The 18,995-nt window shown below is 37.1% G+C and overlaps 1 protein-coding gene and 1 non-coding gene across 6 annotated transcripts; one reads left to right on the plus strand and one right to left on the minus strand.

Annotated features, from left to right (window-relative positions):
• Window positions 1-297: 297 nt before the first annotated feature.
• Window positions 298-13,954, minus strand: LOC105048046 (uncharacterized). Of its 5 annotated transcripts, none has more exons than XR_012142538.1 (5): window positions 13,246-13,954; window positions 11,628-11,693; window positions 2,572-2,697; window positions 1,842-2,269; window positions 301-1,685 (listed from the first exon to the last, which is right to left on the minus strand). XR_012142538.1 is itself a non-coding variant. In XM_073260533.1 (4 exons), the coding sequence occupies exons 1-4, from the start codon at window positions 13,346-13,348 to the stop codon at window positions 2,668-2,670; spliced, it is 276 nt and encodes a 91-aa protein (XP_073116634.1). In that variant the 5' UTR covers window positions 13,349-13,954; the 3' UTR covers window positions 298-2,667. The 5 variants fall into 5 exon arrangements, 3 of the variants coding, with proteins under 3 accessions (XP_073116634.1, XP_073116632.1, XP_073116633.1); XR_012142537.1 differs by adding an exon at window positions 9,999-10,075 and having other exon boundaries at window positions 301-2,269; XM_073260533.1 differs by adding an exon at window positions 9,999-10,075 and having other exon boundaries at window positions 298-2,697.
• Window positions 13,955-15,278: 1,324 nt separating this feature from the next.
• Window positions 15,279-15,352, plus strand: TRNAI-AAU (transfer RNA isoleucine (anticodon AAU)). Its single transcript has one exon. It is a non-coding gene; the product is annotated as a tRNA-Ile (tRNA).
• Window positions 15,353-18,995: the final 3,643 nt, after the last annotated feature.

Here is an 18,995-nt window from a genome sequence, read left to right on the forward strand (position 1 = left end):
GTCAGAAGCTCAACATGTGAGGCAATTCTGCTGTAGGTAGTGTTCCGGCACTGGGAAAAAGATCTTGCAAATTTTTTAAAAGTTTAGAGTTCGGATAACCCATAATTAGGAAAAAAAAAAAAAAAAAAAAGGTAGAACAAGAGCTTATAAATTATTTTCAAACTTATTTGCTCAAAAATAAGATAGGAAAATCAATCATGACACATGATTAAAAAAATCACCACTAGTGAGATTATGTGGTATTACTAATTTATAACATATAAAAGTTTGCTAAAATAATCATAAATAACTTGTGAATAAATTGTGAAATTCATGTATAATTCATGAATAATTGAACAGTTTTGAATTGGCTCACTGTTGGAGAGTGATTTGGTGGCTAAGAGGAAAATCGAGAATAATTCTAGAACTGTTCTATAATTAACCATGCATTTGAAGGCTTAGAGGACACACTTTTAGTCAAGTCCAACAGTAAATATTCCCAACCCTAATGCTGGGATAAGCAATAAAAAGATGAAAATAATTGATAGCTGCTCAAAATAATTAAAGAGAATTTTATGACTGGATATTATGGATACAATCTCAGGTCTTACACCAACTCGTGAGCAAGATAAAGATTCAATTTAGGATACACATTTTCTTGAAAATAAAAAAAAGGTACTGAGAGGGTTATTCTATTTTTTGTTTCACAAGTAAACTCCTGCCCAATGTCACCGTCTCACAAGCTCAGAAAAATAAAAAAGAAACAACCTAAATTTCAAACCTTTTCTTAAAAAAATAGTAAAAGGAAACGAGGAAAGGACTTCAGATGATCAGATTAAAAGCATTCGGAATCAACGGGAAAAGCTCTCTAAGCACCAAAAAACCAAAAAGAAAGACAAAGCTATCTCATGATAACCAAAGTGTCAGACCCGCGCAAACCAGTCAGCCCTTTGACCTCTCTACTTACGGGAGGTTTTGGTCACTATAATAAATGACACTTACCACCTAGAACGGTCCCATCAAAATTGTTTTTGGTCATTATTATCTCAAGAGATAAATTTTCAAAATTTTAATATTTTTTTTGGTAAGTCAAAATTTTAATATTAAGTAACCACCAAAATGATGGGTTTGATAACAATACTATAGCATAAACATAGATAATAACAAAAGCTAACGTTATTATTATTATTTTCTTTTCTATTAAATAAAATAATATAGTTTTTGGGACCCTAAAATATTTTTAAGGGAATCTTGAGAACAAATTTGAGATTTAAAAAACTATTATTTATTTAAAAGAAACTAGAAGTAAAAAATAATTGCTCCTAGAAAAATATTAGCTATTATGTTTTTTTTCATATTATTTATCTCATTAACCGTTACGATGGCACCGCAATTTAAAACCATGATTTGGTTTTAAAGCACTAATGGTCAAACTGAAACGGGATGTCAGGTACTCCAGGTTGTACAAGTCCAATTCTAAGAACATACTGTGTGTGTTTTGTGAGTGCGTGACCATTCATGCAGTTATCGTGCCGACTTGTTTGCGTTAAGCTCCTCTGACCTTTTGTCCTGAATCCTGCTGCGACCCAGAAAGACCAGTTTTTTGCAGTTGTTTCTTTTGCTTCATTTGTTTGCACCTCCTTGTTTTCCAGTGATTGTACTTCTTGTTGCTCTTCAACGGCCAGAAAATTCCCAGACATGAAAACCTATTCTCCAACAACAGGATAAATACTCCAAAAAAATTTGCATTGATCAGTATTCTTAGCGTATATCTGAACGGACTAGCAGCATAATTTAAAGACAATCAGAGGTGCCAAAAGAAATGAATCATTTGTTAAAGCAACTAGGTGGGAAAAGAAAACCTCATGCCGCAAGTCTGATTTAAGAAGTGATCTGAGTAATGCTGTGGAGAAATGAATCCTGGCCATATGTTACATCTCAAGATGCGAGAGACTTCAACTTGAATTGACTTCTGTTCAGCAAAGAACTTAGTCTAGGGTTACATTAGAAAATTTCGTTGCATCAGATACTAGCATCAAGAAATACATCTGCAAGTCCATCATCATGGAAAAGGAGAAGCAATCAGATCTGCCAAATAGATTTGAGAAAGAGGACTGTACAATATAATACATATTATCGGGCTACATATATGCAATTAGATGTATGGTAGGTTGATCTTCCAGCACAAAACAAATTGAAACTGAAAAGAAGCGTGCTTGTAGCTCATCATGGAAAGTCCAGGTATTGTAGTACTGTGCTGCTAGGCTTAAGGGTTAGCTTATATCCAGACCTGCTAAAAAAGGATGTTTCATCATGAATACAAATTATTAGATGATTAAAAATGATATGGGCTTCTTATAATAAACAACAGAAGATATACAAGGGACTCATAGAAATGGAGTGGTATAAAGCTTAGTCTGATGCAAAGAAAACAAAATTGACTTTTGACTGCTTGTATGATACAAATTCATGCAAAAGAAGATGAATCATGAAAATTTTCCCAGTCATCCAACCAGTAAAAACTAGATAGATCAACCAATAGAGTAGATCAAAAGCGAAGCATTGTATCAAGACCATTATTCCACCACATACCTGAAGAGAACTAATGGAATGCATCGCGAAATCCATCCTCATCTTCCTCACTTAAAATAACACTGTAAAATACATAGCGGTTATCGATCATCTCTCTCAAACTGAAGCGTCCATCTTTATTTGTATCTGCATGTAGAGTTGCCATTTATTACTGAATCGCTAAAAAGAGATTAGGAGCATTACTTAAACTATGAAAGACATTTGGAATAAAATCTGAAGCTTAAAAAGGGTAATTCTGGATTAATTAAAGGAGCTTGCATATACCAGATGTACTGCTCCGCATAATAGTACAGTTATGAACTACAAAAATCACAATACCGAGCCTTCTTACAAATTCTCGCTAGTCTACAAAGGAGATGGTATTCCTACCTCAGCAGCAAAAACATAATTAACATGGAAAACCAATAGATGAGAGTGAAAACAAATACTTGCCCATATTCATCTGAATCACATGTCCATTAGTTCATAAATGAAGAAGTGAAAAACACAATTAATTCTATGAAAACAAAACCTGGTTCCTTGATCCAGTAATCCATTAAAAAATAATCCAATTGCCTACAATCAATCTTCTCGAATGCTAACAGCATCATTAGGGCATGCTGATTGTACTAGAAGAATGGCGCTGAACTATACTAGTATACTCTAGTAAAGTCAGATTGTGGCAAATTCAAGTGCTTCATTAATTTCAAGAATCCCCAGAAAGAGAGAACAGCGAGAAGCAGTAGGAAGGAATGAGAGATCCACAGCTGCTGAATTTTGAAAGAGGGGAAACATGCAGCGCTTTCAAATCAAATCAAGCTGAGCAAGGACAAAGACAACTTGTTCTATTTCCTTCCACTACTTTCTGCCTGAATAGACCTGATTATTTACCAAACAATACGGTCAGAGAAGCTGATTGTGTGAAGAGGAGCACTTGATCAGAAAATCTACAACTTGTTCATGAGATCAAATCCAACTGAGACCTGGCCTGCTCTTTTGGTTAATTAATGACAAAAATGATCCAATTCATTTTGTTTGGTTCTCATATAAAAATCAGATCATAGAGATATTTACAGCATTACTATGAACAAAGAAGACAGAAGGTCAATGGCATATATGACGATGATGAAGCTGAGTGATTGTTCCTTACAAGTTATAACTGCCTTGAGCACTATCTCTTACAGGTAAACATTGTTGAAGGACACCAAAGAAGTGGGAGACGACAAGAAAATACAGTACATGATGGGATCACATTATACACAAAAAACAGTGACATAACTTGCAGAAAATGACTTGCAAGAAACCCAGCATCATTGTTTCTTCATGTATCAAAAATGTTCAGACTGAAGATGAGGTTGTTAGGGATCAGAAAGAATCTAGACAAAATTATACAATGTTTAGGACAGGGCAAGTGAAAATTGGGTTCAAAATATCAGAAAGATGTAAGGTTAAAAAGAGGGTAGAGAAGAATACGACCCTCCACAAAAGACAGGTTCACAGTAGTGGAAGTTTAACATCTCTAGAATAATCTTTTCCAGACCACCTTAGGAGTACTCATGCATGCTAACATTGGATGGGTTCAAATGGTTACAGAAAACTTCAAATCTCAATGAGAAAAAACACATGTAACAAATATTTGAAGTGACATGCTCCATCAAAAAAAAAATATATTTGAAGTGACATGGTTAGGACGGCAGTGATGCTTGTCCTATAACTAGCAATGATAAGGATGTCGACAACAGAGGAAAATACTGGCATTTCCAGTTGGAAATCTTTTGCAGAATGTGCTACATTAGTTATGTTTTCAGCAAATAAATTAGATGATTGTGTTGAACCTAGTCCAGCAATGCCATATAATGATCAAGACGATATTAAACTGTGGATTTTTTCAACAAAACCAGATATTATTCCACGCAATTTTATTTTCTTTTAGCGAAATGAGTTCCATCAGCAAATATCCAAGTGGAGATGTGAAAGATGAAATTGTATGTCATGTGCAAGATTAATAATCATATCCCATCTTCGCTGCAAGTTGAACTGGCAAACTTGAAAGTCCTTTAGACCTTCATTTGCAAAAAATTATGTTTAATGAGGAAGCATAATGCGGCCCTTCATTGATGAGCAAAAATAGCTCAATATGTGTACATATAATAAACCCCCGGATCATGTTGTTAGTGAAAAAACTCATGGATCATGTAAATATATTGTTGAGAAGAAAATGGTAGCCCGACTTGGTTATGAAGAGAAATGGAAATGCAAGGGAAATGTTCACAATCACAATGGTGAGAATCAATCTCTAAGCTCATCAAAAACTGATTGATGGCAATCCATGCAGTACCTTCTTTCTATCAATACATGGGAATAGGTGTGAAAAAGATAACCTCCATGCCAGCAAGAGTGCATGAGAACAATGAGGGCCTCTGACAGCCACAGCATGATGCATATGGATCCTAACTGAGGCAAACACTTCAATCATGAGAACAACTGATCTATTGTTTGTCAGGAAATGGTTCAACCCTGCTGGTATAAAGGATCCCTGTTTACACACTACATGGGTAGAAAAAGGCCATCCCTGCAAACAGCTTAACACACTACATGGATGGAAGACCCTCCTTTAGATGCATTTATTTAGATATTATCATAGACAGTAAAGGGATAAAATTATTGATCCCAAGAAACAAGGAACTATGAAGATAAGGTTAAAAAACATGTTCAGGCAGTGCATATTTTGCATGGCTTATTGCTAAAGTAAATATGATAATATTTGACAAGCATGTGGACCTTTTGACAAAGCTAATAGCCTATAGTGAACAAGAATCTTAAGAGATCCTATGTAGTGTTTTTATCAAACACACCATTACGATTTGTGACCACTTCATAGCATTATAGGAGTAAAGAATTGCACCCAATATAAGAGATTTCGCCATTGATGATGCAATACTGACATCAATGCAACTTTATATACGGTAGCTTTGGGGCATGGACAATAAAAGGAAGCTGAGGGCTTCATGAGGAGACCAACTGTCAGTAACATGTTAGCATTAAGAACGTTACAAAATGCTTGGGCCAACAAGTATATAGGCCATATAATAGCAATGCAAGGTCAGATCAACTATCATAACGTCGATATGCTCCCTCTTTCTGTTATTTGTTGATGTGCACAGAAAGGAAGCAATTAGTGAGTTTCACTAAGTGGTGAACCAAAAATCCACACACTGCCATAATACCCCCCACCCAATAGTTGACCACTACAAATGCTATAATCCATGACCGGAGACTATTCAAATCAAAATGAACAGCAGGGGATGAAGAATCTCATTGTCCCAAAACATTATTTTTCTTAATAGGAGAGTCACTAGATATGATGAAATAAGAAGAAGACAAGATCATTAACCAAAAAAAAAATCACTAACTTCCATAACCCTATACTGTAGGAGATACAACAAGCAACTCGAATATACATAGCTGTTAGATGTGTGCCCTAGATGCCAGATTGGCTGACACAATTCTGTACAAATGTAAGGACAAATTTGTAATTTTGACTATAAATGAATAAAAGGGTTATTCTACTATCACATTGTGTACATTATGTCTGTGATACATCCTTTGAGTTAGTAGGAATGTTAATTCATATTTTCAAGAGTTGAAAATTTAAGGCATGAATTTACATAACTAACTTATAAACAGCTCCTAACCATAGGATCATCACGAGGATGATGATCGATCCGGAAGGTTGGTGTACGATCGCTTTCTTAGGGTAGATGAGTCTTGAGTCTACGGTGTAGAGACATCAGAGCGAGAGTACAGGTATTCGTTGAGAACGAGAGTACTGAGCGTGACCACCTCGAGCAGTCATAAGGAAGTCTACCTTCTCATCGATGACTAGCTCGATGCTGCAGCTGTGTGTCTAGTTCTTTGACCGAGGTACATTGACAGTTCACCTTAAGTGTGTTATAGTTTGACTATACCATAACTCGGTCTCCTAGCCATTCGGAACCCTGAGGTGTATGTTGGCTATAGCATATTCATTGTAGGAATCAGATTGCATCAAAATAGGGTCTATCAACCTCGGTAGATGAGAGGAGTAGTCCTATGATGATAGAAAGATCGAGTCCTTAAGCCTATGGCCATGGCAGAGTGAAATAATGAAAAAGAGTTTTTCATTGGGATTTCACATCGGACTCAGATCGATCGATTGATTCATATGACTGATGTTGGGTTGGACGAGTTCACCTTAACCCTAATTCAGTCGGGACTCATGATAGAGGAACTCAATCACACAGGTAGCTGCACCAAGAGGTTCGTCTTCATTTCTGATGGGTTGTCACCATATACTGCTAGGTATCACTGGTAGATTTTGAGAGCAATTAGAATGATATTGATGATCGATCATTCTAAATTATCTGAATCAGAAGAGTTCTAGTCCATCGAAAGAAGTTTCGATGATGAGATCACGACATGTCTCATTACCATACGAAAATGAACCTAACTGGGTCACACAAACAAGAGTTAGGGTCTGGATGTCATCAATTGAGCTAGCCCAGTTTGATTGATTTGGATTAGATCCAATTAGGTTCAAGAAAATCGTGCTAGCACACGATTGAGCCTAACTTTCTCCTCGTGCAATTTTTTTCGTCTCGACTGAGTCAAGTGTGATTTGACTCACCCAAAAAACTTTGAGAAGATTTCTTTCAGTCTGACTGGAGCCAGTCCAGCTCAGAAAAGTCTTGTCTTAATTCATGAGATGAATTTAAGACAACACCTGTCAATTTCTGTCACCTGCCATTTTCGTTTTAGTACATCGGTCAAACGTTGACTTATGGATCTTAAACTGAAGGCCACTTGGCAAGAGGTCATTGGAGAGTTTTTGTGGAGTGTCCACCTGCTAAATTAGGCCTCAAAGTGGGTGTCAAGATCAGATTGGGCGTGCGCCCCAAGTGGATAAGGATAGAGTCCCATGAGATGAGGACTCTATGCCTTGATCGACTCAAACTGTTGGGCGCCAATCTCACTGTGTTTATCCAGTGTTGGCGCCAACAGTAGGAGGGTTTGGTGGGGTTCTTATATGATATGATCAGATGACATCACTCCACCAATCAGAATTTTTTCAGAATTAATTGGAATTTTCTGATTGATAGAATGATGTGGCACTGCATGGCGCAGCAGGGTCTATTTAAACCCTGTCTGCGCCTAGGATTTTAAGATTCTGCTCAATACCCAGTAAAAACGAGATTCCCCTCCACTTCGCCACATCCCCTCTGCTCTCTCTCCCCTCTTCACGTCCAAGAAGTTGGGCATCCATTTGGTGCTTGTCCAAGGCATAGTGGCTCCCTGATCAGAAAGCTGCAGGGATTTATCGAGAAGCTGCTGCTCCAGTTTCAGAAGATCTTTTAAAGATCTTCCAGATCAGATCCAGATCTGATTTTTGGAGCAGAAATTCGTGAGGAGAAGACGATCCAGATCCTGCTCGAGTAGATACCGGTAGAGGCCAGGCGACTGCGTGGCTATTTTAGAACCTCGGGCATTGCTGCAATCATCTACAGGGTAATCTAGTTACCCTAAAGGTATTTCTCTAATCTTCAAATTTTATATTTAATTTTAGATTAAATATCAGATAATAAGAATCAGATTTAATAGACCTTAGATCTGAAATATCATAGGATTTTTTTTTTTGAAATATTCCGTCCTAGATCTCATTAGATCTGGAAGATCCTACAGGAAAAAAGACGGTTTTTCCTTCAATAGACATAAAATTTCTCAATATCAAAAATGCACACTGTAGAACGTCTCTTGTCCCTACTTTAGAGTTTAGACATGCTCACTCTGTGAGAGCAAATTGTTCAACATAAATACATGCCGAATAAGGAATGTTGCTTATCATTTAGCCCTATGATGAATGAAATTATAGAGCCCTCTCAACAAGCTAATTTGCAAATAATACTTGCTCTTCCATGGCCGTGGCCTGCTTGGAAACAATGATAAATGTTATTTGGATGTTCACAAACTATGTGCTGAACTCTCGGAAAAGTCTCCCTCTTAAAGCTCTCAGAACTTCTGATAAAACATGATAGAGAAACCTCAATCATCCAAACTAGGATTATTGACATTCATGAATATTAACCCAATTTTAGCATGCTTAGTTTCTACCAAAGTATATGGGAAGGGGAAAAAAGGGAAGCTATTAATCATCAACCAACTATAATATAAGTGGCTGATATACAACTAATTACTTATGTCTTAACACTTAAAAGGACCATGAATGGCCACTTGTCACTCATAAAGAGACTAGACATGAGTAATATCTTGCTGAAATTAACTATTTAGTGCAACTTACCCGGACAAAAGTAAGTCATCCATACAAGGAACCGCCAGCAACCACCAAGCTATCAAGACAAGAAACCACCCAAAAGAGGATAGTTATTGCTAGAAATAACTACCATTTTGCATCATAAGAAAAGAGAGACTTTATTTGAGATATCTACCACACTCTACACACATGGATGTTTGAGTACGCTGACATAGACAGGACTTTGATGCCTCTTATATGTATCACTATGAGCATCAAGAGGATCCTACATCCCTAACCTTGGTCTAAAGTTCCACAACATGAAGTCTCATTCCACCTTAGAGGAGATTGACTGAGCATTAAGAGAATTTTGCATCCTTGACCCTTATCAGCTTATCTAGTTCTCCATCCTTTTCCACCTAGGAGGATATCGAACATGGTGCACCCAAATATTTCATTATTTGCATCCCGGATAGCATATCTTATTCAATTCCTTTGCACATCTCATCATCTATGAGTTATTACAATTTGTCCTATTGTCTTCTTTGTGTCACATTTCACTAGAAATTTTAATCCCTTTCCCAAAGGCACTGAATCCGCTTTCCTTAATCAACCATATCTATCAGATTGACCTGATCCTAGCATTCCCACAACCCTCAATCCATAGATTTGTATTTTTCAGGAAACAAAATTCTCTGTGCAGTTCCAGATATCAACTTCATGATGCTTTAATTGATATTTACATCCAATAAATAAGCAAAAGAGATGTTAGTAAGCAATTAAATACAAATACAAAGAGCTTATTTCTTATAATGGTAAATCAACTCCAGATATGCAAATATTGCACTAAGTATGAACAATAGCTTGATACAGTAATCACGACTCTGATGGTATAGGGATTTTTATAAGAAAGAAATGGCAGTGGCACCAAATTTGTCCATATGCTTTCAATCTGTAAATGCAAAAGGACATAAGAAAGGTGATTAATGTTTTGGGGGAGATATTACAAAGTCCACACAGTACTTCTACTGCTAATAAAAAGTAATCTGCTAGGAAATTTGATTCTGTGTAAAGTTAATAAACAGAAAAAAATGATCATATATCTCGACAACTACAGCTCCGAGGCATGCATTGGATAAACAGGCAGGATAAAGAGGCTTACAATATGTTTGACTCGTAGGAATGAAATAGAATCATAATGGGAATGGAAGATTAGGAATCGGAATCGCCATTCTTCTTCTGTTGTCTCCATACAAAATGAAGGAATGAATATTACATTCTAATATTAATTTAGCTAATTAAATTGTAAAATAAAATTGCAACATAGATTCTTGCCTAAGGAATAGAATTAAATTTTAGATTAATGATAATTATACACATGACAGTGGACTTCTGAGTAACAGCAATTGTAATGCTATAGTAACCAACTTTTGCAGTCTTGGCGCTGGATTGCATACCAGTAGGAGACTGGTAAAAGTAATTTTGGAAAGCTTGGGTATGCATTCCAAGCCCAAAAGGCCATGCCAAGCCCAAATTTCTAGACATGATCAACTTTTGGTCAAATCGAAGTCTAATCAGAATAAAAGCTTAGCCTAACCTAGCTCAATGATTTTATGAGATATTTCTAAATATATTAGACCAAATTTTAACCCTCGATAGTCGATCCTAATCAGTTCCTACTCTAAAGCCTCACTTACCTTACCTTGTTTTCCCTTCCCCACCTTTGTCCTCTCTAGAACTCCCAGGCACCACTAAGTCCCCTACTTGCAGAGACATCAAGGCATGGACCCACCAACCTTGAGCCCTCTATCTCATTATTTTTGCATCTCTCTTTCCCTCTCTTCCAGATGGATCTACGGTTAGGTATTGCAGGAATTCTGACAAAGCTTCTGACAATGTTGTTTACCATAATGGAGGCTATTGGAAAGACTAGGGGTGGACTGCACCTTTGGTCTAGCAAAGGGTTTGGAAGTTGGTATATAGAGGGAGGAATAATAGATAGTGGAGGAAGTAACAAGGAGGCTAAAGAAGGTAGCAAGGGAAGTAAAAAAGTGCATGGCCGAGTTGGGTTGAGCTGAGCCTGGGACTTGTGGTCTAATCTTGGGCCAATATTGGCCTTTGGATTTCAAGCCTAAAGTTTAATTGGGTTAAGCTTGAGCTCTCTATCTTGATATTGGCTGATGACCTAGCTCAAACCGTGCCCAACCCGACAATTGCTTAGGTCTACTTGTGAGTGAACATGAATGTACACAGAGTATTTGCTGCATCTGTGCATGCCTATTATTGCCTTAGTCTAAATATCTAGGAATGTGTTATAAACTCAAATATGAAAAGCACAAAGAATTCATAGATAATTAAGAGCAAAATGGAATATTCCTAACTATCCCGGTCAGAACAAGACATATTCAAAAAATATGGTCTTCAAATTTCCATATGCCAAGTTTATTGATAAGTCAGCTATAAATAATGTCCACATTTGAATATATAGAGACATTGAGATGATCCCAAGCATGTACCAAGAAGCATGCAAGATAGAGCTAGAAGAAGTAATAACTATTTGGTAGTAATAAATAGTCTCATCACCAATTAAGTTATGATTAGGCAATAAGTTGCTCCATATTTTTTCTTTACATAATCAGTGAATCAGCTTTGTTGCTACTGTCTGCTGGATATAGGAAGCTAAAGAAACAGAATTCAAAAACATGAGTACAAAAGCTAAGAGGTGGAATTTAAAGGTAAACATAAGCAGAGAACATACTAAACTGCGTAGGATTTAGAAGACCATTCTCACCCACATCTGAAGCATTGAAGTGATCTTCTTTCCACCAACACATTTGATCATCAGTTAAACCACTATCTACAAAAAAATGGAAACAAAGGCACTAAAATAATGTTTTATAAAGAGGAATCAACTACATATATGTCATATCTACATAAGAGTTCATGCATGTTTGTGTAATGTCAATGTTGAACCTCAAATGCATAAATCCTATCCCGAACCCAACATTTTGATTCATGTACCAAAGGCCACATGCATCTTCATTATCTAAAGATAATAGCTGGCATGGGGCAAAAATAACAAGAAAGCTTTACGTGTTATACATCAACACAAAAATTCAAAATAACAATGCAATTATAATATGTAAATAAGAAGTCCCCAAAAGAAGGGTAGAAAGGCCAACAACTTGAACATAAATTTTTTTTTTTGGTACAAGCGGGCGATCACACCACTCTAGTGTGAGTACAATTTATAAAATTAGAATACAAAAGATCCCACAGAACCGACGGACACATTTCACCCTATGAATACAAAATCTTCCTCTATGAAAATCCTCTCCGCCTACAGCTCCTACCTGGCATAGATAATATCCGCCCAGACGGCATGAAGCTCAACTCCCCAGATAGAAGGCTCAAAAAGAACAGCTTGTACATCAATGTTAACATAAATTAGAAGGCAACAATTCAATAAAAAATATTAGAAGGTTTAGAGAGGGACAGAGGAAGCATCCATTTCTGTTTAGGTTATTAGCCATTAAGTTTTATTATTTATTTCAGCGAGTATTTTGATCAATGCTTAACCACAGCATATGTTACGAATTTAAAGTAAATCAAGCAGTTATAATATAAAGAATTAATGCAACTTATTTTTCAAAGGCTTTCACAACTCATGTACAGTGTTAATTTCTCAAATTTAGATGAATATCAATGCATAACTACCCCCATTTTTGGGTTCTAAGTAGGATTATGTTTCATTTTCATCGGGCATCTAGCTTAACTAAATTCTTTGGGTATCAGACGTAATCTGATGATTTTCCCTACCCTAATTGTCTCCACCAATCCCTACATTATACCGCACCCATTTGAAATCTGTACAATTGGAAATTAAGAAACATAGCACGTTATACACAGCCTAAGAAGTATAATCCTTTAGTCACATCGGATTCCAACAGATTACTCGGATAAGGAAGGCATTGTTTATAATAAATGCCCAAGGGTATCCATTAAAAGGACCCTTACATCACCAAGTTTCTGAATCTTTCTTTTCCATTTTTTTCCAACTTCAAGAAACATTTTTTCCTAGTTTAATCCCATTTCTTTTCCAAACAATGTGAAACAAAATGAAAAACCTTTAGGCATACTACTACGCCAAAGTTGTTAAAGCATTCTGACAACAACTGTGTCAATTCATGCAGGTAAATTTGCCACTAACCGCAGTTGTTCCTGCGCTGCAATCCCAGGAACCGTCAGGGACCTAGCCCTCTAAAAGTATTTAAACACCTCCCCCCCCAAAAAAAAAAAAAACAGAAGGAAAGGGAAAGCGAAGGTAAAAAATAAATCGCTTGGAATACCTACATTTTTCAATTCCAGAGACTACCGAATCTACTATTTAGGGATCGGATTTTACTGACCATGGAACCGGTAGGCCCAGCTTGGGCGCTCGTATTCCCGGAAGGAGAAGAGGCCGTCGCGGTTCTTGTCGTGTAGCTCCATGTCCCGCTCAGTCCGGTGCATCACCTCCCCTCTCCGTCTCCCTGAGTCCGGTGCATCACCTCCCTCTCCGCCTACCTGAGGTTCCACTCAGTGAGCTCGTCGGAGCTCACGAATCCGTCGGCGGGGCCAATGTCGATCTTGGGAAAAAGATCGATGATGCGATGAGTGACATTGAAAAGGTCCTCGTCGTTAATGTAGTCCTTGGCGTCGACGAAGTCCTCCCACTCAGGCTGGGCCTCCATGGCCAGAGCGGAATCGCCGCCACCGCTGTGGGGGAAGAAGTGGGCCTGCTCCCACTCGCGGTCCTCCCAGCGGCGCTCGATGTCGGCAATGATGGGATCGAAGGTGATCCGGCGGCAGTCGGTGCCGGGTGGAGTGGGAAAGGAGGAGGAGGAGCGGAGCTTGAGGCCGCGTGGGCGGCTGGGGGCGAGGGACAGGACCTCCCCACTTCTTTTTGATTCGATGGGGGAGAAAGAACGAGGAAAGACTTGGACTCGAACGCCCTCCCTCCCCTCGCTCCTTTGTTTTTGATTCGATGGGAAGAAACCCTCCCTCCTTTTTGATCCGATGGGGGAGAAAGAACGAGGATGTGGACTCGAAGGTGAGGTGCTCGGGTGATGGACTGATGGCTTCATATTGTTTACCGTTGGGATTCTATTCTCCGGCCACGAGGTGGCGACTCGAAGGTGGCGAGTACCCGGTTTCCTTGCTGTCATCTGCGAACGCAGGTGGCGTGCGATGCACGTCAGGGGAGATCCAACGGTTATATTTGATTCGCGTGATGAAAGAACGCAGTTGTTCAGGTCGCATCTTTTGCGCGAATGAACGACTAATCTTCTGCGTCAACCATTAGACCGCATCTCCATTCTTAACGTTGCGACTTGCGAGAGAAGATCAGTCATTTTTTCGTATGAAAGATAAACCCCTCTGCGGCCTAAAATGTGGAAACAACATAAGATGACGTGAGCACCAAGTTGGCTTCCAATGCTGGGCAACCAGGCTGGAGATGATTTCATGCAAAAAAAAAAACAGGGCTGGAGATGGAATGCCAGGCCGTATCCTAACAGGGGGATGGATAAGGTATTGGAAGAAGAAATTTATCCTTATTGGACTCTAAAAAAAAAAAAAAAATCTAACACGGATCTTAAGATGTGGCCTATTAGCTCGATGTTTTTATTTTTATTTTTATTTTGTAGAAAGAGGAACCGGTGGCTATATTGCGAATAAAAGATTATTTTTTTTTTCTTAGGTAATCGAATAAAGGATTGTTAAAGTACGAGGATTGCAGCAAATACATCATAATACACCTTATTATCATTACAGTATACATCTTGCTATCATTACAGCGCACATGCTACAGAAAGAATGCGAAGAAACGGCATGACAAATTACTGCTACAAGGATACCAAATAAGAGACAGCTTTTTTTCCTTTTTTTTTTTTTTTTTGATTGAAACTAAATCAGAGAAAGTTGAACTGATCAACATTACGAAGAGCGTCGCACAATAGAACAACAGAACATTACAGAAGCCCATAAGATCCAAGAAAGCTGCTAAAGTCTAAAGCTAATTAAAGAGCCAAGCACCAAAAAAAAAAAAAAACAGAGCACGACCTAAAAGCTGAGTGAATCCAATAGTAGAACACAACAAAACACCCTAAAATCCACGACAGCTACCGTAGATAATAACCCACTCAACATGGCGGATGAGCATGCATCCCAGAAATAAAACCCGTAAAGCATAGAAAACCAAGTTGCTGTTGGATTATTAAATTCAGGTTGTAATAGAAATCAAACACATCCATTTGGTAGCAGAATAACCGTGAAGAAACTGGACCTCATAAAATATATTTTCAGTGTAAAGACAGTGCCCAGCAGCATAGTCTCAGGCCAGCGCAAATTTGCACCGACAAAGAACAGCTGATAGATTTAAAGATTCTGCACAATGCCATCTGGCCTATTAGCTCAGTTGGTTAGAGCGTCGTGCTAATAACGCGAAGGTCGCAGGTTCGAGACCTGCATGGGCCAAAAAGAGATTTTTTTAAAACAAATGGAATTTGAAAGGGAGCCCCGTTATAACATCAGCTGCAAGTGTTATTAAAGTTTATAACATCAACATCACAACTAACGGTAGTCTCATGTGGCGTAGCTTACATATGATATGATGGATATTTTAGGACAAAGTTATTGTATATAGAGGAAAATAAGGATGCAGCTAGATTTCCAATCACATTTGATCATGCAAAAATATATTTTAAATCAAAAATTAAAAATTTTGAAAACTTCCGGAACCAGTGGTACAAATATATTCATTAGCCACTTAATGTATTTTTAAATCATATGATTTTAATATATAAGTAGTTTAGAGATGGTAAATTATATTTAAGAATTTGCCGATATTCATCTTATAATTTTGCTTGATTGGATTCTTTCGTTTTTTTTTTCTATTTGATGACTATATTAGAGGTCTCCAAATTACATCGATTTTTGTGAAGAGGTAATTTAAAGATAATATATCATATTTTATTGGTTGAATCATCGTTATCCATCTTTGGTTCCTACTTCACTAGGTCCAACTTCTAAGATTTGGCTAACCAGATCCTAGTCCATCATTCTTTACACACACACAAACACACACACACACACAAAAAAAAAAAAAAAATACATTCATTTACTTATGTATGGTAAATAAAAAGTTATCTGAACAATTATGTATATTAAAGTTACCCTATTTTGACATCAAAATATAGAACGAAAAACAATAAAAAAAAAAAAGAAAAAGTAACGAGTCAGGGATCTTTAATATTTCATTGACTTTTTGTTAGTAAGTTTTATGGTGCTGCTGTATAACCGGTTTGCAGGAGCACTTTTTTTTTTTGGTAAAAATGCAGGAGTACATATTAAAGAGGATATGTGGAATTATATTCCTTGTATTGAAATGTGATATTTCTTGAACACAAAAATTTGGGTTCATGATCCAAAATTAGGGACGGATGACTCTTTCACAAGAATCTCCTTTACTTTTCAGGCACGCTCAAATTAACGTTTTCATTTCCTTTTTCTTGTTTTTATTGGTGAGAAATACAATATTATTTTTCATAAATTACTTCTTGACAACATCAGAGCTCCTTAGATTTCTTTAGTTGCATAAGCATCCTTCATCATGCCATACATATTGTTACAATTGGACCAAGTAGTGCACACCAATGAAGCCACCCCAAAATCGAAGCTTTACTGCCGCAACCTTTCTAACTTGAGATCCGCTTCTACCAAGAAAGAAAAAAAAAAAACTCGATATCCTGGTCAAAACAACATGACCTCCAACTAGCTCACTCATGTGACATATGCCAGAAAAAAGTTATCTATTTTTGGCACGAACGAATTGTTTACCATGAAAGTTAAAGAGAAAATGTTAAAATACTCCAACGTTGAAGAGACATGGGATCTATCTAACAAGCCATTAGGGACATCAAATTGTCGAAGTGTAAGAGATTATAAAATAAAAAGAAGCATCTTTTAATAATTAATTTTGCACAAATTTTAGAGATATCCCTCGATTTTTCAAAGTTGCAAATTAATCTTTCAATTTTTTAAATCATTTCAAACTAGCCTTACCATTCATCTCCTTTTAACAAAATAATATCACGTGACCATTGCATGCTAGCATAAAATTATATTATGACTAAAATATCCTTCGTATTAATTATTTATATGATGAAGTTCTAGCATAGATTTTAAAGTTTTGTTGGTGTTGTGGGAAGAATTACCTACTCGACCTCCCTGACCTCGGGTGATGACTGTGCACCCACCTCGAACTAGTCGCTAATGACTGATAATGAGTAAAATCGGTGCCATGGTGCCTCTTCGAATGTCAAAGTTTCATGAGATAGATGGAAGATTGAGCAACCATATTGTCCCATCAAAACAACTTCCCGACATCAACTATGGATGGACATCGAGCTTCGATGAGTGCCCACCTAGAGGTTAGACATGCATAGATATCGTAGCTGGCAAACCAATGCATATTTGATGAACCATAGATTCATACCGAAGTGCCACCTCAGTGTTTGCTAATCATGGACCATCAACCAGATATGAGGCAAAATTAACTCAATGGAGTCTCTCATAATATCAAATGGCTTCCCTCAATCCTAGTATGTGAGCTAAATCCTTGCACTTAATGCATGCGGACAATATCCATAACCAATAAACCGCAATCTTCAGATTGGTGGGTGCAAATTTCCACTTTTCTTACTGAATTTCAAGATAACACTCAACTACTCCCCCTCTATAAAAAGAAGGATCAAGAGGACCCTCAGATAACTAAGAACATAATGAGAGCAACACCTATTCCCTTCTATTCCTATTTCATTCTGCTCTCTATCTCCGGCTAACTTAAGTATCGGACAATCCTCCATTGTAGAATATCCGATGTGTGCACTTGTGTTTTAGTTCCTCAAAGAAGCATTGACCTCAGCCCTACATCAAGCTCCAGGTCGATAGGTGACAAACCTCCTCAACTTCCACTTAGAGACCACCAGCAACGCTTGTTATACGACTATAGTTAAAGATCTTCCTAGCACAAATCTTAAAGCACTCTTAATATCTCCATCCATCTACACAACTCTCAAAACACTTTTAGCATATGGCATATAATTGAGGATCACCAATTGTACAAATATCAAAGCACTCCGCATCCCTTCGTTCATATGCTTGCTCACTTTCAAACATCCTTAGTATCTGGCCTGCGGTTAAGGATCACCCACCATGTAGATTTCAAAGCACTACAAATCCCCTTATTCATGTCTACACAAGTCTCATAATACCCTTAATATATGGTCTATAATTAAAAATCACCTACTATACAGATTTGAAAGCACTTCGAACCCCTTCATGCATCCCATGCATAGATTTCAAAGTATCCTGGGTATATATTTTATAATTAAGGATCACTCATCATACAGATCTCAAAATACTCCAAACTTATACATTTATCCTTTATGCAGATCTTAAAGCACCCTTAGTATATAGCTTATAGTAAAAGGATCACCATCATGCAAATTTCAAAGCACTTCGAATCTCTTCATTTATCCATCTATACAGATTTCAAAGCATCCTTAATATATAATTCATAGTTAAGCATCACCCATCGTACAAATCTCAAAGTGCTCTATATCCTTCATTCATCTGCGTACATAGATTTTAAAACATATTTAGTATATGGCTCATAGTTAAGGATCATATATAACACAGATCCCAAAGCATTTTAAACTTCATTCATCCATTTGCATAGATCTTAAAGTATTTTTAGTAATGATTTATAATTAAAAACTATATATTGTATATATCTTAAAGCACTCCAAATATCCTTATTCACCTATGTAGACAAAAAACATTTGAAACTACCGAGAAAAGATGAGGATATTTCGGTGATTTGAAATGGCAAACTAATGCTATCCATGAGTTGGTGAGCTGAAAGGTTAGTTTGGAATGATTTAAAATTTAAAAGGTTAATTTGAAATTTTTAAAGTTGCATGAATTTCTATAAGAAATGTCTAAAGCAGGGTTACATCACTATGATTTTTTTTTTTTAATAATGAATTTCGTGGGCAATGTGGTTGATTTCGATGAGCCATGGTGAAATTTTTAGATTGTGTTTGGTAGCTGACAA

This window comes from Elaeis guineensis, chromosome 7 (assembly GCF_000442705.2).
Source record: "Elaeis guineensis isolate ETL-2024a chromosome 7, EG11, whole genome shotgun sequence".
In the NCBI taxonomy this organism is placed as follows: Eukaryota; Viridiplantae; Streptophyta; class Magnoliopsida; order Arecales; family Arecaceae; genus Elaeis; species Elaeis guineensis.